The sequence below is a fragment of the Pan troglodytes genome, chromosome 12, assembly GCF_028858775.2.
Source record: "Pan troglodytes isolate AG18354 chromosome 12, NHGRI_mPanTro3-v2.0_pri, whole genome shotgun sequence".
Lineage (NCBI taxonomy): Eukaryota > Metazoa > Chordata > Mammalia > Primates > Hominidae > Pan > Pan troglodytes.
Genome location: NC_072410.2, coordinates 23,651,328 through 23,674,068, shown reverse-complemented (window position 1 = coordinate 23,674,068; position 22,741 = coordinate 23,651,328). Strand labels below are relative to the sequence as shown.

The following is a 22,741-nucleotide window of genomic DNA, read 5'->3' as shown; positions in this document are numbered from 1 at the left end:
GAAAAAGAGACTCCGCCAATGCCTCTGTAATCACATCCAGGGAAAAGTTCTCCACACTAAGATGACTGATTTGCTTCTTTAAATAGGACTTTCCCTAGAACGGAGGAGGGCATTTAATCAGGATACCACTACTTGACAGAAATATCCTTCAGAAATAACACACTCCCTCTGTTTTTATCCTGTTCCAAGCAACCTCCTGAATTACAATGTGTCCTCTTGACTAAACCTACTCACTAAGAAGTGACTGCCCTGTATTGACAAACCATCCAATTATCAAGCTAGACTTGTAAACAAAAATTGCCTTCTAGTTTTCAGAGGAACTCTTGCAGACCAGGCTCCCAATTTAATTCCACATAACTTGATGACCTTGAGGAATGTGATAACAGTTTCTGAAACTGTGATTCACAACCTAAAATAACCTGCCAATCTCTCCTTATCCAGTAACTTTAACAGGGCAGCCAATTACTGTGTTTCAAAAAATTAGTTTAAAAAACGGATGAAGAGTGAATACATGAATGCAAAAGTACCCTTACCCTTAACAGTTAGGGTACACCTTCAATAAACATTAACTACTGTTATAGTAATCTACTCTGCCAGTCTACAGAGTGAAAATCGAGTGAGACTACACATGTGGAAACCCTTTGAAAACTATAACACAGGGAACATCATTATTTTAAGTCAGTTATCCATGGTCTACAACATAATGATAACAGTAGACTAGATACGGACTCAAATCCCAATTCTACGACTGCCTAACAATGTGATTTGGAGTGAGTCTAACAGCACTGAGCCTAACATTTCTTCACCTATAAAACAAGAAAGTTCGACTGCAGAATAATCTTTGTGGGGCCATGACTGGATGAAGGGTGGATATGGTGGGGAGAAGAAAAAAGTTGGGGGTAAAAACAGCAAGCAAGCAAGGTTCCAGTCTCTAAACCCACCTTCAATTTTAGCAGCCATGCTTTTTTTTCCCCCGTAAGTTTTAGGTTTAGGGTCTGAACAAGATTGTTCTTGAAGAAAAAGCACGACAACTTGAAAAAGACTGATAACTAAGAGTAATGAACTAAAAACTAAGTACAAAATTTCTTGGTTCTTTTCTGTTTCCATATGTGACTCTGTAAGACAGTCACATGTGGAAATCTCCCAACCCTCGAAAGGTTCACAAGCTAAAACTCACCTACGAGCTAAAACTCAAGTAATCAAATTATAAAGACCAACTGAATTACAGGCTGTCAATACAGCCATGTCCAGTCCCCAGTGCTAACATGCAGTAACAACTAGCCAGGTGAGGTAAGGTTAAGGCAAATGGGAGAGCAGCTCTGTCTATGAGGAGCCCAGGGATCCTGAATGCCTACACAAGACTTCCTCTTTCCATTCTCTCAATAGGGATGTTCAAAACTCTATCAAGAGTCTCATCAAGGACATGCTTATTTAAAAATATAACAAGACTACTTATGCATGCATTTTTCCTAATGTTTTATCTTTTGCTGGAACACACTACTATCAGTTCATTCTAAACTTTATTCTGCTTTCTTTTTACTATAGTTATTGGTAGATTTTACTATCTACCCCGAGAATTATGTTTATCACCAGGAACATTCATTTTCATGTAAAAATGATATTTCCTAGCACTTTGGGGGGCCGAGGCGGGCAGATCACGAGGTCAGGAGATCGAGACCATACTGGCTAAAACGGTGAAACCCCGTCTCTACTAAAATACAAAAAATTAGCCAGGCATGGTGGCGGGCGCCTGTAGTCCCAGCTATGCGGGAGGCTGAGGCAGGAGAATGGCGTGAACCCGGGAGGTGGAGCTTGCAGTGAGCCGAGATCGGGCCACTGTACTCCAGCCAGGGCAACAGAGCAAGACTCCATCTCAAAAAAAAAAAAAAAAAAAAAGATATTTCATCTATTTACAAAATAATTACTAACATTACAAGGTTCTAAACAGTTCATCACACACTAGAAAAACTTCCACTACATATCCACAAAATGTTCAAATGTTCAGTGTTAATCTGATGGTTACATATCTGTAACTCTAAAGTCTGTTGATTAACTAATGAAATTCATTTTGAGTGGCTTTTAATCAGTCTTTATTAATACAGTCATATATAAATGTATACATTTGTAAAAAGCAAAGTAGAGGTTCCTCTTCAGACTTTCCTCCCCGTGTAATTAGGAATAAATAGTAACTTCTCTTAGAAGCAAAATTTATTCAAAGACCCGTGCTAACATTCTTAAACATCTGCTAGCCGTAATAAAGGAATCAATGTACTTTATGTTCTTAGCTCCCACAATTTAGCCTAAATATTTGCCCTGGCAAGCTTATACTGGTCCAAGCAAGCCTTAGGTCATAGCCTGTTCCTCTTCCTTATTTGAAGGTGTTTTTACCTTTCTCTACATTCCACAAGTTACTTCCTCCTTCCTTTGTTCTCCTCTGCCTTTGCCTCTTTTAAAAAAAGACTGGCTAAGTTGCTAGCCAATCAGAACAAATACAGAATGTGAGGTCCTGTTCCAGCCAATGGAAACCGGGCATAGCAGCAGGGTGGACGCATCAGGTTATAAATGACCCTGTCTCCTTTGTTCGGTGTACTCTCATGGCAAAACTGCTGGCGAGTGTACCCTTTCTGCAGAAAGTATAAAAATGGCCTTGCTGAGGAAAGTAAATTTATGTTCAAGTGCTACTTCTTTACAGCACCAGGGAACAAGCATTCCAAAGAGGTTTATCCTATCTTTATGTAATAGTTATCTAAGAAATATTTACTGAATGTAGTTACGAATTGACATGCAAAGAATATGCAATGAATGAATGTGCACATTATAGTAGCATAACATAATTCATGAATATGACACAAATGCAAAGAAAGCAGCCTGTGGCCACCCCTTATCTAGGCAAGGTTGAAACACAATTTGCCTTTGGTGCCCTGCCATATCTCTACTCAACACCTCTCTGTTTTCAGTGCCTCTTTATCTTACTTAGCTGTCAATTCTCTGCTAAGGCATTTATTGACAACTAAGGAACTGGTTAATAAAGGGCTTAAGGTATGATCCAACCCAGGGTCATCTGTGTTTAAAAGAACCTCTTCATGACCATTCAATGAGGAAAGGACAATCTTTTCAACAAATGGTGATAGGAAAACTGGATATCACATGCAAAAGAAGTTGGACCTTTACACCATGTTAAAAAAAAAAACTCAAAGTGTATAAAAGACATAAATATAAGAGCTAAAACTATCAAACTCTTAGGAGAAAACATAAAAGCTTCATAACACTGGATTTTGCAATGACTTTTTGGGGAAAATGTTAACAAAAGAAAAAAACAGATAAACTGGACTACATCAAAATTTAAAACTTCTGTGAATCACAGGGCAAAAAAGGGTTAAAAGGCAATCCACAGAATGGGAGAAAATATCTGCAAATCATATCTGATAAGGGGTTCATACACTTACCAATATAAAGAACTCCTACCATAAACTGTAATAATAAACACACAACGCCACTAAGAAATAAAAAAAAGATCTGAACAGACACTTCTCTAAAGAAGATAGACAAATGGCCAATAAGCACACAAAAAAAGTTCAGTATCATTAATCACTATGGAAATGCAAATAGAAACCACAATGAGATACCACCTCACACCCAGCAGGATAGCTACTATTAAAAAAACAAAAAACAAAAAACAAGTGTTGATAAGGATGGGAAGAAATTGGGCCCCCGAGCCCTGTTGGTGGGAATATAAAATGGTGCAGCTGATATGAGAAACAGTATGGCAGTTACTCAAAAAATCTGAAATAGAATTATCATGTAATTCCACTTGTGAGTATATATCCAAAGGAACTGAAACCTGAGACACAAAGAGATATTTATTTGTACATTCATATTAATAAGCATTATTCACAATAGCCAAAAGGTGGAAGCAACCCAAGCGTCCATCCACAGATGAATGAGTAAACAAAATGTGGTATATACATACAACGAAATACTATTCAGCCTTAAAAGGAAGGAAATTCCAAAGCGTGCTACAACTTGCATGAACCTTGAAGGCATTATGGTAAGTGAAATAAACCATTCACAAAAAGACAAATACTGTAAGATTCTACCTATATGAAGTATTTAAAGTAGTTAAATTCAGAGACAGAAAGCGGAATGGTGGTTGCGGGTGGAGTTACTGTTTAACAGGTAGAGTCTCAGGCAAGGTGAAGAGTTCTGGAGATGGATAGCGGTGATGGTTGCACAACAATGTGAATGTACTTAATGTGACTGAACAGTTAAAATGGTAAACTTTTATATGTATCGTACCACAATTAAGAAGAAAAGAGTTTTTTAAAAAAGTAGTTCTGAAGCTGGAAACACTGCATAGGCACCTGCAAGCTGCAGTGGACAGGATCTTCAGGTGGGGTGCAAAGCTGGGAAAAAGGCTACTTCAAGAAATCTGTACAGCAGTACCTGGGTGTTTTGTTTGTTTTTTACTTTGAATTGGCAGTAGTGGGAGGCCATTTGTAGAATTTACAAGAACCAGGTATTGCTATTGCCTTTATGAGTGACTAAGTACATAAAGTGCTAGCACGCATGCCCTAAAAAAAGTTTGGTAACAGTCTGCTCCAATGTGCTCTTATTCTGTCCTTTAATGGTAAAAGTTTTAACAGCACAAACAGCTTTTTATGTAACATTTAGATATAAAAATACAGCTGTTTGTGGGTTTTGTTTTGATTCAACCTTACAGACCATCATTGTCTATGGCTACAGTTTTCAAACAATTGCTGAAGTTGTACGGGCACTACAGACATGCACATCCCACAAACTGGTCAGGTTTTGATCTTGAAGGGACTCTCACCAAAGTATATAAAACAAAACAAAAGGCCGGGCCTGGTGGCTCATGCCTGTAATCCCAGTACTTTGGGAGGCTGAGGTGGGCAGATCATTTGAGGTCAGGAGTTTGAGACCAGCTTGACCAATATGATGAAACCCTGTCTCCAAAAATCCAAAAAAAATATTAGCTGGGAGTGGTGGCGCATGCCTGTAGTCCCAGCTACTCAGGAGGCTGAGGCAGGAGAGTCACTTGAACCCAGGAGACAGAGGTTGCAGTGAGCCAAGATCGTGCCACTGCACTCCAGCCTGGGCGACAGAGCGAGACTGTCTCAAAAAAAAAAAAAAAAAAAAAAAGAAAAGAAAAGAAAAAAGAAAAAAATTCAGACACCTAGGTGAAGGGCACAATTTCCCAGAAGTACAAGTACTGGCTCTGGAAACCTGTACTTGCTTTTAGTGACTGACTCTAAACCAAGCCAACAGTTCACATTCTAAGCATAGTGCTGCGTGTCTTTCATGTATTTAAGATATCTTTTAAAAATATACAAGTCTAAGATATTTAGATCAGGCTTTATTCCTAACCTAATAAAACCCATTTTTGCCACTTTATGTGGTTTTTTTACACCTTCAGCATACTGAAACATTTTCCTGTTGCTAATTTTTTCTGCTGCAATAAAACAATTTCTGTACCAGATGAGATACTATCTTGATAAACACAGATTTCAAAGAACTTCAATCTATCAAAGTGGCACACAGCACTCTCCACAGAAAAAATTACAGGTTTTGGTACATAAGCCTTTTCTTGAAGTAAGTATGATCTTTCCATCTTTTCTTGGGACATTCTCTATTATTCCTTCATCACTGACTTGTGTTTATACACTGCTTTGTAATGCTAAGTACAGTATGCAATCCTGCTAGGTGTTCCTTTTCAAAAATAGTTTTTCTTGCTGTATTTATAAAAGCAATTCGTGTTTATTGCAGAAAATTGGAAAATACAGAAAACAGAAAAGGAAAGAATTACCCAAATTCCTACCACCTAAAAAAATTCACCTATTAACTGACACTTTATATTTCCTTCCTTTTAGTGTTCCTTTAATTTTTAACATTCAAATTTAATTTATTTACATTTCACATTACTAGTAATACCTTTCACTTCTGAAGTGTCCTTAGTTTTCCAAGACCCCTTTACATCTACCATTTATCTTTACAACTCATCCATAGAGTGAGTCAGCCAAGTACTATTTATTTTGCACACAATAGTTGACTTCTAGGGTAGAGAAGCTAAAAAGTTCTATAAGGCTGCACTGCTGGCTTGTGGTACAAAATTATACTCATCTTCTACAAAATTATGTTCCCAAATCTTCAATGGAAAAAATAATAATGGTATCAATATGAACTGCTAAAAAGTTAAGAATACTCCTATTGAACTGAAGTAACCTAACACAATTCAACAAAACAGATGCTTCTTCACCAGGTAATCTAGCAACAGTCTGGATCATAATAGAGCCATATATGTAACAAAACTAAGGAAGAAAACAGGTCCTACAATTAAGCTCCATCTAGACCCCAACTAGTCCATATTGATAAGCAGAAGTCGGGCGCGATGGCTCACGCCTGTAATCCCAGCACTTTGGGAGGCTGAGGCAGGCGAATCACATGAGATCAGAAGTTTGAGACCAGCCTGACCAACATGGTGAAACCCTGTCTCTATTAAAAAGAAAAAAATCAGCCGGGCATGGTAGCAGGAACCTGTAATCCCAGCTACTTGGGGGACTGAGGCACGACAATCACTTGAACGCGGTAGGCAGAGGTTGCAATGAGCCGAGATTGTGCCACTACACTCCAGCCTGGGCAACAGAGTGAGACTCCGTTTCAAAAAAGAAAAAAAAAAAAAAGAAGTAGAGATTCAAAGACAGCATCAACTTTGTTGCTAACCGGTTCTCTGAACTTAAGCAAGTCATAATCAGTCATATTTTAGTTCCTCCGTATGTGGAAAGAGTTGGACCTGTTTGAAATGCTTGTTCCCCGGTGCCATAAAGAAACAGCACTTGAACATAAATTTAATTTATTTAGTAAGGCCATTTTTATTTCCTGCAGAAAAGGTACACTCGCCAGCAGTTTTGCCACGAGAGTATAACGAACAAAGGAGACAGGGTCATTTATAACCTGATGCGTCCATCATACTGCTGTGTCCGGTTTCCATTGGCTGGAACGGGACCTCACATTCTGTATTTGTTCCGATTGGCTAGCAACTTAGAACTTTTTAAAAGAGGCAAAGGTGGAGGAGAACAAAGGAAGGAGGAAGTAACTTGTGGAATGCTGAGAAGGATAAAAACACTTTTAAATAAGGAAGAGAACAAGATATGACCTAATGCTTGCTTGGACCAGTATAAGCATGCCAGGGCAAATATTTAGGAGCACAGGTCTTTGAATAAATTTTGCTTCTAAGAGAAGTTACTATTTATTTCTAATCAGATGGGGAGGAAAGTCTTTGAAGAGGTACATCTACTTTTACTTTTTACAGACCTGACAAATTCTAGAGTCTTTTGCAATTTTTTAAATGTACATGATTCTGCGCTTGAACCCAGGAGGCAGAGATTGCAGTGAGCCGAGATTGCGCCACTGTACTACAGCCTGGGTGACAAAGCAACACTCTGTCTCAAAAAAAAATAAATAGGCCAGGCACAGTGGCTCACGCCTGTACTCCCAGCACTTTGGGAGGCCGAGGTGGGTGGATAACAAGGTCAGGAGTTCAAGACCAGCCTGGTCAACATGGTGAAACCCCATCTCTACTAAAAAATACAAAAATTAGTCAGGCGTGGTGGTGGGAGCCTATAATCCCAGCTACTCCGGAGGCTGAGGCAGAGAACTGCTTGAACCTAAGAGGCGGAGGTTGCAGCAAGCTGAGATCATGCCACTGCACTCCAGCCTGGGTGACAGAGTGAGACTTCGTCTCAAAAAAATAAATAAATGAAAATAAATAAACAAATAAATGTGTATGACTCTACACATCTAGTTTTAAAAACGCTTTCAACAAACACATACATATTATGCAACTTTACGTAACTTTTTCTATGCTTGCCAAAAAACAACAAGATGTACCTATCCACAGATGTGGCTGTGCAGTAAGAATCCTAACCCAAACAGATGTTTGGCCTTTGCCCTTGGTTCCTGGGAGGTAATCCTTTCTTTTCCCCCCCTTCACATGGTCCAAGATGAGACTGGGAGGTAACCTCTAAGCCCTTAGAACGTCCACCTTATGGGAGCAGTGACTCACGCCTGTAATCCCAACACTTTAGGAGGCTGAGGCGGGCAGATCACAAGGTTAGGAGTTCGAGACCAGCCTGGCCAACATGGTGAAACCCCATCTCTACTAAAAATACAAAAATTAGCCGGGCATGTTGGCACACGCCGGTAATCCCAGCTACTCAGGAAGAATTGCTTGAACCCGGGAGGCGGAGGTTGCAGTGAGCCCAGATTGCGCCATTGCACTCCAGGCTGGGTGACAGAGCAAGAATCTGTCAAAAATAATAATAATAATAATGTCCACCCTGTTAAGTGCTTTTGTTTACCTGGGGGCTTTGAGCCACTCCAGATAGTTTTGCACTGTGATTTAAGGTGAAGGGCTTTGAGCCGTGTATTATCAACCTCCTGAAGGGCTGAAAACTAAAGGTCAACCATGCCAACAGTCAATCATATCTAAGTGACCAAGTCCCAGTACAAATGCTGGACACCAAGGCTTGGGTGAGCTTCCCTGATTGGCAATCTCCATGAGTAGTGTCACACATCAGTGCCAGAAGTTGGCACTGTCCATAACTTCGCTGGCAGAGGATAACTGGAAGTTTCATAAGTGGACTCTTCTGTGTGCCCCATGCACCTCTTCCCTTGGCTGATTTTATTCTGTATCTTTTCACTGTAATAAATCCAACCATAAGTAAAAGCCCTTTCAGGAGTTCTTTGAACCGTTCTAGCCAATTATTTAACCTAAGGATGGTGTGGATCCCCAAACTTGCAGTTGATCTCATAAGTGAGGGTGGTCTTGGGACCCCCAACTCCACGATGGCAAAACGGCACTGTCCTCCAGTATTCATTCTTCTTTCTTACTTTTAGTAATGGAACACCTCTCCCGCCCCTCTTAGCAGGAGGCAGAGTGGGCAACCAGAGACTACATTTCCCATGCTCCTCTCAAAATCGGGGGTGGCCATGTGACTAGGTTCTGGCCAAGGAGGTATGAGCAGAGTGATGTGTACAAAAATATGAGCCATATTCCTCAAGAAAGCTGTTTACTTCTTTTTCTGGGATGCAGTTGTGAGGTAACCCAGCTTCAACCATGGGAATAAGGACAATACCCTATGGAAGGGCTAAGCACACAGAGAAATGTGAAACCCCTAAAACACTGAGGTGCTTGCCTACTACGGACTGCCTATCTACCTCTGGACTATTACAGGAGAAAGAAAAACTTAAAAATTGTTTGTCCCATTGTATTCTGAAGTCCCCGTTACAGCAGCTTAGCCTGTACCCTAATGCATAAGTACATCTGAGCATTTTAATATGATTTTGATTCAATATCTATATAAATTAAAAATAGAGAGACAATAAGATGTACTGTATAAAAAATATTTGGATATATTAAACCTGAAAATGTATAACAAACATTTGTATGTCCCAGTTTGAGGCTGATCTGATTAAAAGGAAAGCGTCTATTCCAAACAATTCAATATAACAAACAGTTTTCTCTTATTCTTCTTGTTATTCATAACTACCAAAAAAAGATGCTTGACTTAACAAAATCAATAGTTAATACAAACTGAAGGGGGCTTCCTGAAACAACGACTAATGCTTTTCTTCCCTTCAATTACAGATTTCCATAGAAAGGGAAAGAAGTAGAGACACTGTTTTAATAAACTACCTAGGAGGCTAGGCACAGTGGCTCATGGCTGTAATCCCAAGACTTTGGGAGGCCAAGGCAGGTGGATCACCTAAGGTCAGGAGTTCGAGACCAGCCTGGCCAAAATGGCAAAATCCCATCTTTATAAAAATACAAAAATTAGCCGAGCATGGTGGTGCACACCTGTAGGTAGTCCCAGCTACTCGGGAGGCTGAGGCAGGAGGATCACTTAAACCCAGGAGGCGGAGGTTGTAGTGAAACTGAGATCACACCACTGCACTGGCCAACACTGAGACTCTGTCTCAAAAAAATAAAAAATAGAAAGTACCAAAGAGAACTGCCTTCTCTAGTTTTCCAGAGTGCAGCCAAATCACCCACTTTCCAAACACCTTCCCCTCAATTTTCCTGCTTTCCTGTGTTCCAAACCACATGGCCCAATTGCATTTATTAAGCATCTCCACTAGGATGTTCTACACATCTCAAAGTCAGCATGTCCACAAGCAGGATCAAGCTACGAAGGAACACAAAAGAATGTTCTAGAGATGACATGATAAAAATTAAGAGTCTAGAGGAAGGAGGAAGAAGCCACTGATCTTCACTAAGGAGAAGTGGTATAATCTCACAGGAAAGCCAAATGATTATTTGTAGAAAAGTTCAAGGTTGCAATAAATCAGGGATTCCAAAGGCCACAGCAGAAGAGCTAGTAACAGGAACAGAACTTAGCTGAAGAATAAAGGAAGTAATATCAAAGAAGAGGGAAATGTATCTAAAGCAGTAATTCTCACACGTGAGCATGCATCAGAATCACTAGCACAGGGCCTGTTAAAACACAAGATGCTCGGCCCCAACTCCAGCGTTTCTGATTCAGTGAGTCTAGGGCAGGGCTGGAAATTTGCATTTCCAGCTGGACTGCGGCACACACTTTGAGAACCACTGGTTTCGCCTGTACCTAAAAATGTATCTATAGTGGTGATAATAGAGAAAAGGACAGTTCAGTGGTAACGACAAAGGTTATATACAGTAGAGAGAATGATGCTACAACGTGTCCTAAGTAGAATGAATTTCACATCAGGAGTAATGCGATTCACCAGGTGAAGGTTTTAATTAGATTGCAGGCGACAGGCTGGGCACGGTTGCTCATACCTGTAATCCCAGCACTTTAGGAGACCGAGGTGGGCGGATCACGAGGTCAGGAGATCGAGACCACACTGGCCAACATGGTGAAATCCCGTCTCTACTAAAAATAAAAAAATTAGCCGGGTGTGGTGGCACTCCCCTGTAGTTCCAGCTACTTGGGGGCTGAGGCAGAAGAACTGCTTGAACCAGGGAGTCAGAGGCTGCAGTCAGCCGAGATTACGCCACTGCACTCCAGCCTGGGTAACAGAGCGAGACTCTGTCTCCAAAAAAAAAACAAAAAACAAAAAGATTACAGGTGACAAAATCTCGCCTGTCCTGCCCCCTACTTCCCCTTACCCCAAATTCCAGGTCTGAGCTAATGGTTTTTCTCCATTCACTTAGAATTTACTATAATCTATAGTTTTCAAGGTGAGTAAAATGAGAATAAACCACAATCCAAGGTTATCAGAGATTTGCATATAACTATAATATGAGATCTGTAATCCCAGCATTTTTGGAGGCCAAGGTGGGAAGATCTCTTGCGTGAGACCAGCCTGAGCAACACAGCAAGACCTCATCTCTACAAAAAAAATAAAAATAATAAAAAGAGCCAGGCATGGTGGCACACACCTGTAGTCAGGAGGCTGAGGTGGGAGGATCGCTTGAGCCTGGAAGGTCAAGGCTGCAGTGAACCACTGCACTTGGCCTGGGAGACAGAACAAGACCAAAAAAGTAAAAATAATAATAATAATACAAGATCCTGCATTATAGGCACTAATGGAATGCAATAAATGCACAGAGAAAACAGCCATAAATCTCATGTTCGAGAAGACACCCAAGAAAGCATCACTGAGAGGTAGATCTGAACTAAGAACAATCAGTAGGATTTTACAGGATAGAAGGTAGGATAGAAGGTAGGTGGGAAGGGGTGACATGAAGGCAAAGATTTCAGGAAGAAGAAAAATTCATAATTAAAAACATAAAAGGGCCGAGTGCAGTGGCTCACACCTGTATCTCAGCACTTTGCGGGGTTACGGCAGGAGGACTGCTCAAGCCCAGGAATTCGAGATCAGCCTGGGCAATGAAGTGAGACCCTTGTCTCCACAAAAAATTTGTTTTTAATTAGCCAGTCATGGTGGTGCACGCCCATGGTCACAGCTACTTGGGAGAGTGGGATGGGAGAACTGCTTGAGCCTGGGAGGTTAAGACTGTAGTGAGCCATCATCACGTCACTGCACTCAGGCCTAGACTACAGAGCAAGACTCTGCCTCATAAAAAATGCAAAAAGATGTTTAGGACAACATTCGAGAACTTACCAGTATGTAGGAACATGGCCAGATGTAGAGGTAGACAAACTAAGGTAGGTGGAGAAATATAACAGAAGGCCTTGAATATATCATACTAAGAAGTTTAAACCTTACTTTGTAAGTTTTAAGCAAGTGTAAATTGGGTGGGAGAGTTTCTGGCTCCTGAGCCTAGCCTACACCATAACATATAAATCTTAGCAGAAGTCCTCACCTTGTGCATTCCACCCATACAAGTCATTAGATCTCTGAACTCACAAGGTAACTGGCATAAACAATGACACATAACTAAAAACAAACCCCTCAGAGCAACTGCAATTCAAAAATATAGTCAAACTCTTTTTTTCTGGACCTGCTATCAGTTCCAGCATTCACAAATCCCTTTTCTCACAAATGCTTCTATTAAATGTAATTCCAAATAAACATAAAGGAAGCAGAAGTTGTCACTGCTTCTGGAATTTTCCCTTGCTTACACCAAGAATATATTTAAAATTATATACTTTTAAAAAAACAAAAACAAAACATTACAACATGCTACATTCTTCAAGACACCAGAAGTCTTATTCAATGTAACAATTTAGCACACTATAATCTCTGAGAAACAGTGAGTTCCAAGATAATTCAATATAATCTTCAAGTGACAATCTAAGATTAGGCATAAATAATATGCAAAAGAATATTAACCTCCAACACAGTAAACTTGAAGTGTTAGTAACTTTGACTCAAGTGCTAAAATTCAAATCAGCAATTAAGTTACTGAAACATTTTACAATCCTAACACAAATAGATTGTCAACGCCTCCACCCTACCCATAAATATCTCACTTCATAATTTCTTCTTCCAAATAACTAATGAATAATTACGTACATCTAAAAGTACAAATTCAAGACCAATACCAAAATTCAGATTTTTTACAGCCAATTATTAAGCTTTAAAGTATCAAGTATACAGTTTATAACCCAAGCTACAAAATTTATGTAATTAAAACATTTAACTCAAGTGAATAACCCAAGTTTTAAATTATATTGTATCAATAAAAAAAATGTTATGTAGTAATTCTCAACAGAAGGCAATCCTTCTATACATATTCAAATGCAACCTGTTCCAATTTTTAATACAACAGAGGTAATTGGGTTACTATCACTACTACTAGTTTTAGCTGTCATAAATTGAGCAAGTGTCTGTTCTCACTTCTTTAGCCAGCATTGTGTAATAAAGAATTTGGGGCCCAGGCACAGTGGCACATGCCTGTATACCAGCACTCTGGGAAGCCAAGGCAGGAGGATCACTTGAGGCCAGGAGTCTGAAACCAGCCTGGGCAACATGGGGAGATCCCTACACACACACACACACACAAATTTAAATTAGCCAGGTGCGGTGGTGCGTGCCTGTAGTCCTAGCTACTGGGGAGGCTGAGGCAGGAGGATCACTTTGGCCTGAAAGCTGGAGGCTACAGTGAGCTATGATAGCACCACTGTGACACAGTGAGACCCTGTCCCTAAAAAAACAAAAACAAAAAAATTTGGCCATTGTCTGATTCCTGGAAAACTCTACTCTTGGAGTCTCCCAACTGATAGGAGTGTCTTTGTTATCCATGAATCCATAATGGGTCCTCCTTGGCCCACAGCTGAGTTTCTATTAACAGGGTGACTCCCAGTAGGCCCCTAGTTTCCGGATGGGGCCTGGCCATGCTGGAAATGCCAACCATGTGAATAGTGGGTTGGGCTTTGAGCAACCTGACATCAGCCTAACAACTTGACCTCCAGGTAGAAGGGGACTGGGGACTGAGTTCAATCATACCTATGTAATGAAAGTCCCATAAAAACTCCAGATGCTGTAGAGTAAGTGAGGTTTCCTGGCTGGCAATCATTCACTGCTGTACTGGAAGGATGACACGTCCTGAGGACATGGAAGCTTCATGTTTGGGACCCTCCCAGATCTTGTTCTATGTGTCTCTTTAATTGGCTGGTCCTGATTTGTATCATAACTGTAATTCCAAGAACAGCACTTTCCTGAGGTCTGCGAGTCATTCTACCAAATTATCAAACGTGAGGTGTAGTGGGAACTCCGAAAGTTGTAGCCAGTTGGTCAGAGTGTGGATAACCTGCAGGTCCTGGAGTTTGTAGCTAATATAAGAAGTGAGGAGAGTCTTGCAGACTGTACCCTTAACTTACGATGCCTTACCTAACTCTGGGTAGCAGGTGCCCAAATTACACTACAGCTATAAAATAGGATATGCTGCCTTACTTCTCTTCCCAGGACTCTTAAGAGAATTAAATGAGAAAAAAGTTAGGTAAAAGCACTCTTTAAGATATAAAACGTTGTGTTTACTTCGGCTGCACATACACTAAAATTGGAATGACACAGAGAAGATTATCATGAGAAAAAATTCTGTATTAAAAAATTTACACTTTGGGAGGCCGAGGCAGGCGGGATCGCCTGAGGTCAGGAGTTCGAGACCAGCCTGGCCAACATGGTGAAACCCCGTCTCTACTAAAAATACAAAACTCAGCTGGGCGTGGAGGCAGGTGCCTGTAATCTCAACCACTCGGGAGGCTGAGGCAGGACCATCGCTTGAACCTGGGAGGAGGAGGTTGCAGTGAACCAAGATCATGCCATAGCACTCCAGCCTGGGCGACAAGAGCAAAACTCCGTTCCAAAAAAAAAAATTTTTTTTTTTTGTTACGCTCTTTAAGATATTGAAGAAGAAATTGTTAAAACATTTGTAAAGTTCAGAACTGTCCAGGTCAAATGCTTTAAAAAAAAAAAAGGCTTAAAATAAAAAGCTAAGGAGTCATCAAGAAATTGAATTTATTATGAGTAAAATACAGAACTTAATGAAAACCATTTAAAAGAGCAAAAAATCTAAGTAGTTTCAACTACATAACTCAGACCAGTGCCTAAAAGATAAAAATGCATTAAGTCCATTCCTAGAAATAGCAAATGTAGAAATGATGGAGCTTAGAGAATGTAAGATGCAGCCATTATTTTGTGACTAAACCTCCAAAAAGTTCATTTTAGCCTTGGGTATGATCAGGAATGACTGAGGTCAGTAAGCAACACTTTGCTTAATAGGCTATGAGTTTGAATACAAACTACTCACATCACAACCAACTTTTTTTGCCCATCACTACCTAATATTTTAATTCAAGCACAAAGCCATGGGACCCGACTAGTCTTTAAAAGGTTTCTCAAAGCATCTTATGTGGATAAGGCAGTCTCCTGCCTATATGAGAAAGTATCATTTTCAACTGCATTATAATAGAGGAGAAAATTTTTTTCTATTATGTTCCAATGATAAAATCAAGACTTTAAATCATAATTTTACAAGAACATATCGTTTTATTTTCCACCCTCTTGAATATGAGATACTAAGTGTTGCTGGTCTTTCCCTCAGTAATGCAGGGAACAGTTTAGTGTAGCAGGGGGAAAAAATGGCCTTGGGGGGAAAACCTAGGCTCTCATCTTATTTCTCCTCTTTAGCAGGCAAATGACTCTTGGGGTCTCACTTTCCTCCAGTAAGATATAATGGCATTGCCTCTGGAATCTGTAAGATTCTTCCTACCCCTGACATTCTGAGGTGTTGAGAAGCCAATAACTCATAATTTAGATATTCTTACAAATTAAAAAGCCTTGCAAGGAAATGTCAGAAACCATTAAAATTTATGTAAAAACATCCCACCTATGTGTTCCTCCTTATTGAAGGAGATCCAGGTAAAGATCTCCTATGTAGGCTATTATCCTTAGCAAACTAACACACGAACAGAACACCAAACACCACATGTTCTCACTTGCAAGTGGCAGCCAAATGATGAGAACTCATGAACGCAAAGAAGGGAGCAATAGACACTGAGTCTACTTAAGCGTGGAGGGTGGGAGGAGGGAAACGAGCAGAAAAAGTAACTATTGTGTATCAGGCTTAATACCTGAGTGATGAAACAATCTGTACAACAAACCCCCATGACACTAGTTTATCTATATAACAAACATTCATATGTACCCCAGAACCTAAGATAGAAGTTTAAAAAAAAAATTGCCCCATAGTCAGCAGGAAACACATCACTAGTAACTTTTACTAAATATATACTTGCTACCTCCAATTTAGCCCTGAGCAAACTTAAGACATTTATGTTTTCTTAAATCTAATGTATTATATGCAAAACCTTTTCAAGCTATTTACAAAGCTGAAGCACCAAGACACATGATTCTTTGACTTATTTTTAATGACTTTTAAATATAATGAGAAAAACATTAATTACGATGCAAGTCATCATCCTATTAAAACATTTCACTTATAATACAAGCATTTAAGTATAGTAGTAGTAGTTAAATCTAAAAAAAAAAAAAAACAAAAAATTAGCCATAAATAATGATGAAGCTGCCAGTAGTTAACAACACACACTCACAAATAATGTGATAAATTTAACGGCAAGCTTCCAAACAAAAACCTTGGCATTTTAAGGTGTCCCACAGCAGACCGGTTATGACCTCGGGAACTGGCCTGAAATCTTGCCTCCTTTCTTGTGTAACCAGCCAAGTAACAACACCTCTCTAAATCTGTTTCTTTATAATGGTGCCAACCTTATACGGTAGCTGTAGATATTAATTAAGACACTGCACCTAGGAAAGAGCCTAGCACACAGTAAATAATAACTCACAATTATTAAATTTTGGAAGAAATGTTACACAAAGCAGCAGCCCTTTGACTTTAAAAAAAAAAATTTAGGCCTAGGGTTTAGGATCCTATTACTTGTTAAAGTTCAGACTGAGAAATGAAATAATAATCCTACAAAGAAGCATTTTACTAAGGACAAGTGAATTTAAAATAACTGGTATTATGCAAGTTCAATTACCACAGGCAGAATCTTAGTTTATGAGAATAATTCAAGTTGTATTAGCTGAAAGTATCTATTATTACAAAGTCACTGTCTCCATCAATTCTTTCTTCTCCTATTTCTGTATCTGCTAAAGAAAAATAAATCATTATGAAAAGAACAGAAAGATACAAAGCACAGCTGGGTTACTTTAAGTTCCAATTAATAACCAAATATAATCCGAGGGGAAAAACCCAGTGAAAGAAGGGAGAAACTGAACACAACTAAAGATGATAAAAATTTCCTTCCCAAATACTACAAGACTCATATTTCAACTGGATCTTCAAGGACTTTCCTGTCTGAAGACACGAAGCCTCTAGCAAGTCCTTTCATCACCACAATCAGATCTCCAGCTGAACTTCAAAGGGAACTCTATAAAAGCCACTCTGGTGGGCGGTTGTTGAGATAATCACTCTTAGCATCTTCTACAGATTGAAGAATAAAAAACCTGACTTACACATTAAGACCAAACACCAGTCACCATTCTCAACAGTTTATTTTTTAATTTGCTCTAGACATCCACAAAATGTATTTTTTAAAGGCGTTCCATAAATACAATTTTGGTAGCTAACAAAAATTCAGCACCAAAGTAATAAATATAAAATTTAGCCAGACACAGTGGCTCACACTTGTAATCCCACCATTTTGGGAGGATGAGGCAGGAGGATGAGGCAGGAGACTGTAGCCCAAGAGTCTGAGACCAGCCTGGGCAAAACAGTAGGACCCCATCTTTACAAAACATTAAAAGACTAGCCAGGCATGGTGGCACATGCCTGTAGTGCAGGCTACTCGAGCGCCTGAGGCGGGAGGCTGGCTTGAGCCCAGGAGGTTGAGGCTGCAGTGAGCCGTGATCACACCACTGCATTCCAGCTTGGGCAACAGAGCAAGACCCTGTCTCAAAAAATGTTAAAAAAGAAAAAAATTCAAATAACCCACCTTTATCTCATGCCAAAATACAAAATCCTAAGTGAACAAGCTAATTTCAAATAGTTCCTAGAAGGTTTAAAATTTCCCTGTTCTGGGCTGGGAGCGGTGGCTCACGCCTGTAATCCCAGCACTTTGGGAGGCTGAGGCGGGCAGATCACGAGGTCAGGAGACCGAGACCATCCTGGATAACACGGTGAAACCCCGTCTCTACTAAAAATACAAAAAATTAGCCGGGCGTGGTGGCAGGTGCCTGCAGTCCCAGCTACTCGGGAGGCTGAGGCAGAAGAATGGCGTGAACCCAGGAGGTGGAGCTTGCAGTGAGCCGAGATGGTGCCACTGCACTCCAGCGTGGGCCACAGAGCGAGACTCTATCACCAAAAAAAAAAAAAAAATTACCCTGTTCTAAGCACTTTACATACATTAACTCAATTATTACTCACCATAATCCTGTGAGGTAGGTATTATTACAGTCATCCTACAGATGAGCAGAACTGAGGCACCACCAAGTTATTAACTTGCCCACAGTCTCAATCAGTAAATGGTGGGAGCCAGAGAATTCTGACCCCAGCTGTCTGATTCCAGAGCCAATATTTAAATCAACTATACTATTCATTTACTCAACAAGCTTTACTGACAGCCTACTATGTACCAGGCACAGTTCTAAGCACTGGGGATAAAGCTGTATACAAGTCAGACAAGACCTCTGCTCTCTTGTTGAGAAGAGGGCTGGCAGCAAACAAGTCTAAGGGGGGAAATAAATAAGTGGGGAAAAAAAAACAGTGTATCTTCACCTAGTAATAAATGCTATGGAGAAAAAGAGAATAAAGAATAAAAGATTATAAAGGAAGGGGCTGGTTCCTATTTTAGAATTAGAAAAGGCCTGAGGCGATGACATTTGAGCAGAAACACAAAACAAGACATGAAGAGCCTTGACCACTTAGAGGAAGAGGTGGTCCAGTAAAAGAATAGTAAGTATAACATCCTAAGGAAGAAACACTTTGTTCAAGAACCGGCAAAATGACTATGGGACTGGGGTAGGTTGCTGAAAGTCAGTCACCTAGTAAGAGGTAACGTTAGAAGCTGGCAGCTGCCAAATCATGCTATGCCCTGATGGGATGTGCTAAGCGACTAAGATTCAAATGTAAGTGGTTCACAGGATGCTTTTGGAGGACACTAAGCAAGAAAGTGACAATCTGATTTACATTTTTAAAAAGATCCCTCTGGTTGTCAAGGTGAATCCCTAGGGAACAGTCAGGGAGCAAGAGAAATAAACCAGTGAAGGCACTATGGCAACACTCCAACCAAGAGATAATGGAACTTAGACTAGGATTCATGTACTGTTTATAAGTAGATGCTAACAGAAGAGCCTGCAACCTAATTGCCTCTAAAGAGCCTTTTTAATATCCCTTTTCCCGTCTCGTCTCCTGACTTGCCTTTGGAAAAAAATAAGATTATTTTCTAATGTCCATGTTAACGCTTCAGTTGGTGCTATTATAGTAAAAAAAAAAACCTTTTCATTTTTAAATGTTCTGTTTAATATACTCTATGATCAGTAATACGCCACATATACACACCCATACATTCTTGAAAAGCAGAAAGAGCCACAATGCTCTTTAGTGTAGGACTTGTTCATTTATTTGGAGACAAGAGGTACCTGTCACCTCTTCTGATTACCTTTCCTCTCACGCTTTGTCTCTAGCACATCCTGGCTCATTCTAGATTGTGAACTGCAATAAACAGGTATACCAAAGGGAATATGTATTTACTGAGCACCTCCTGAGTACCATGGTGTCACTAGATGTCTCACGTTTAAGAACTGATTTAATCCTCAGCTACCCAAGGTGGGAAATGGTATCTTCATTCTACAAACGAGAAAAAATCAGAGATACTAGTAACTTAACTTGTCCACAGTCACCAGCTAACAATTTGTAGGGCCAGAAATCTAACCTCCATGTAACTGTGAAGTTCCTGTCTTTCCACTACAGCAGCTATCAAAGAAAGTGCTTTCAAATATATATTATATGTAGTCACTGCAACTTCTTATGAATAATGACCAGTTTGTTGCTGGTGAGGACAACGTTTCTTTAATGCTCTTATGTAGAATCAGAGTTTTGAAGTTGCGAGTGGGAAGTTGGAAATGTAGTGATCTTATATATTCAAGCACATTATTTTTTAAAAATTATGTTCTACCTGAGACCTCATAGAAATTATTCTAAAAGAGCAATTCCCATCTTTACAAAAAAAAAATTAAATATGTACGGTTTACCGTAAAATAGCGGTTAAGGTTCTACAACAAAAGACAGGAGTTTGGTACAGACTCTACCCTCAAAGGTCCTACACAGTAAGAGAAGACAGGGCTAAAAAGATAAACGCAACACAGGAAAAAGCGCAAATAGCCTAAGAATTGAATGGAAGAGAGCCTTGTATACTGGAGAATGATTCCTGGAAGAGGAACTTTAGGTGAGCTCTTAAGTGTCCAGTACAGGAAGGCAGGGAACAATACGCAGCACTGGTGCCTGCACGGGCAAACCCAAGAATATGTGTGAAAGGTTGGTGGACAGATAGATGGTTCCCACAGGCTGATTTGCTACATACAGAACTCCATAGAAAGAACCAAGGTTATGGTTGGTCCTACCCTGCCTAAACAGGAAATGGCTTATTCTCGGAGACTAAAGTGCCAAGTCCAGAAAGACCAGACAGATACACAGAATTACGGACTGTTACATAAAGTCCTTAATAGTTACAAGCCCTTGTTGTGCTATGTGCTAGTCTGCATTATTTTCACCTAAATGAAACCATTTCTACTTAGTACATGGCGTGAGAAGACGTGGAGATAAAGAGAATTAGCAGACGTATATTATCTGCAATTTATCTTACGGAGGAGTACATTAAGGAGTGTTATGTGAGATTATTTCTTTACAAACTGGGAATAGGTAGGAAGAGCAGCGAAACACAGCGCGGCTCGGTGCGCCCAGAGCGGCGTCACTGTAACAGTACAGAAGTGGGCAAGGGGCTCTCGGAAGGACCGTTGGGGAACGGCGCCCAGCGTATTTAGCGAACGGACAAGCAGCAAGGAAAAACAAGGGAGCAACAACCGCCTTCGGACATTCCGACCGGTTCTGGGATGCACCGGGGACGTCGAAGGCGGGGTGCGGAAAAACGCTGTGGCTGGAGTGCGGGTGGGAGCGGCGGCTCGGCCGGGTCGACATTCTACAAACGCTTGTGGAACGAACGCCCGAACGCGCGCGTGAATGAATGGCGCGGAACTGAATGGCCGGCCGAGGCGCCGGCGCAGGAGGAAGGAGTTTGCGGCGCGGTCTGACCGGGCCGGCGAGATGCGGCCGGGCGCGGAGGGAAGGGCCGCTGCGCCAGGGGTCGGCGCGGGGCGGCCACGGGGCTGGCGGCGGCGCGGGGCCGGCCGCGCCATGACGGAAGGGAAGGGGAGGGGAGGTCACACATTACATAACCCGGCGGCTGCGAGCGCCAGAGGAAGGCGCCGCGGACAGCCCAGGCCGCGACAGGACGGCCGCGGGCCGGGGCGACGCACCCCTCCCCCGCGCCACCTCAGGCCGACCGCGCTCTGGCCGCTGCCGGGCGGGTCTGCGGCGCCTCCGGGCGACGCGTGTCCGATCCCGCCCCTCCCCCACCCCGCCGCCGGCCCGGGGGTCGCTCACCTTACGCGTTGCCCCAGACCACCATGCCCGGGCCCGGCCGCCTTCTCCGGCCTTGCGGACCCCGGCCCCGCCGCCGCCAGTGCCCTCGCCAGGGACCAGGGAGGAGGGCCGGGGGAAGGCAGCCCCACCGCCGAGCAGCGCCGCGGCCCACGCTCCCCCACGCTCGCGGCAACCAACCCCGCGCTCGCTCCGCGGTGGCTCTCCGCCCCTCCCCCTCCGGTTAGCGCGCGCGCCGCAGCCACGCCCCCTAGCGTTCCGCGCGCGCGCTCCCCGGCCCCGCCCACGCCCCCTCCGCGGCCCCGCTCGCGCTCACAGCCGCGCGGCGCACGCGCTCTGCTCCCCCCGGCCCGCGGCGACCCCAGCCTCGGGCGTAGCACCGAGGCGCCCGGCGTCGGCCTCCGTGTTCCTCCCCTCCCCGGCCCCGCCCTCTTGTTCTGCAGCCGCCCGCAAGGGGCAGCGCCTGGGCTGCACGTGACCGTCTCGCTAGCTGGGCGGAGGGGAGCGCAGCGCGGGCCCGCCCCCGCACTGCGCCGCCTGCCCGCCCGTCCTACTCGGGTCACCCCCGCGCTTCGTTGACCGGGTCGCGGCGCTTCGGTTGCCATTCAGACAGCGCGCCGCTCCGTGCACAGCGAGTCCCCGCGCCTGCCCCGCCTTGGGGCTCCCCAGTGGGGAAGGACACAAGTGCAGACACTGACCGGGCTTCAAACCCCGGTACTGTGTGAAGATGCGCCAGATACCCGGGTTCCCTCCTTAAGCAATTGATTTACAGTGACATCTAGTGGAGAAAGGGACACACATGAACTGACATTTTCCTATGTCCGGAGCAACCGGGAACCACGGCCCACTCAGGTTCGCGGGAAGGAGCACTGCGCCACGGCGTTTTCGGGATTCGTGGCCTGCTCCCGCAGGGCACAGACACTATCTTCTGTCCTTTGAGTGCCCGGGCAGCATTGCACCTGAGTATTTGTAAACGGAGGGCCGGTATCCCATCCCATGTACAGCGCTGGAGTTACCCGAGAAAGCAGTTTTCTATGAATATAAAAATAATATCCTATATTATGTATGCGTAAGTACAATTCTAATTGAGGGCTTTCTAGCAGAAAACAATCCGTCCGTAAGGACCACTTTCTCCCTCTTGGCAGGGTCGCTTTGAAG

At 42.3% G+C, this 22,741-nt stretch overlaps 1 protein-coding gene across 13 annotated transcripts in view; it reads right to left on the bottom strand.

Annotated features, from left to right (window-relative positions):
• Nucleotides 1–21,780, bottom strand: part of REV1 (REV1 DNA directed polymerase) — an 89,475-nt gene extending 67,695 nt beyond the window's left edge. For 3 of the 13 annotated variants that reach the window (XR_001715951.3, XR_008546311.2, XM_016949097.3), the window contains exon 1: nt 11,438–11,809. Coding sequence is in view for 3 of the 13 variants with exons in the window: in XM_016949097.3 (XP_016804586.2) it covers nt 11,438–11,742 (305 nt within the window). In the remaining 10 variants the exon portion in view is untranslated. Of the gene's footprint in view, nt 1–11,437; nt 11,810–21,586 lie in introns of those variants that run through there. The other 10 variants (XM_001160264.6, XM_009442975.3, XM_063789476.1 and 7 more) reach the window with 6 other exon arrangements.
• Between the last annotated feature and the right edge of the window lie 961 nt (nt 21,781–22,741).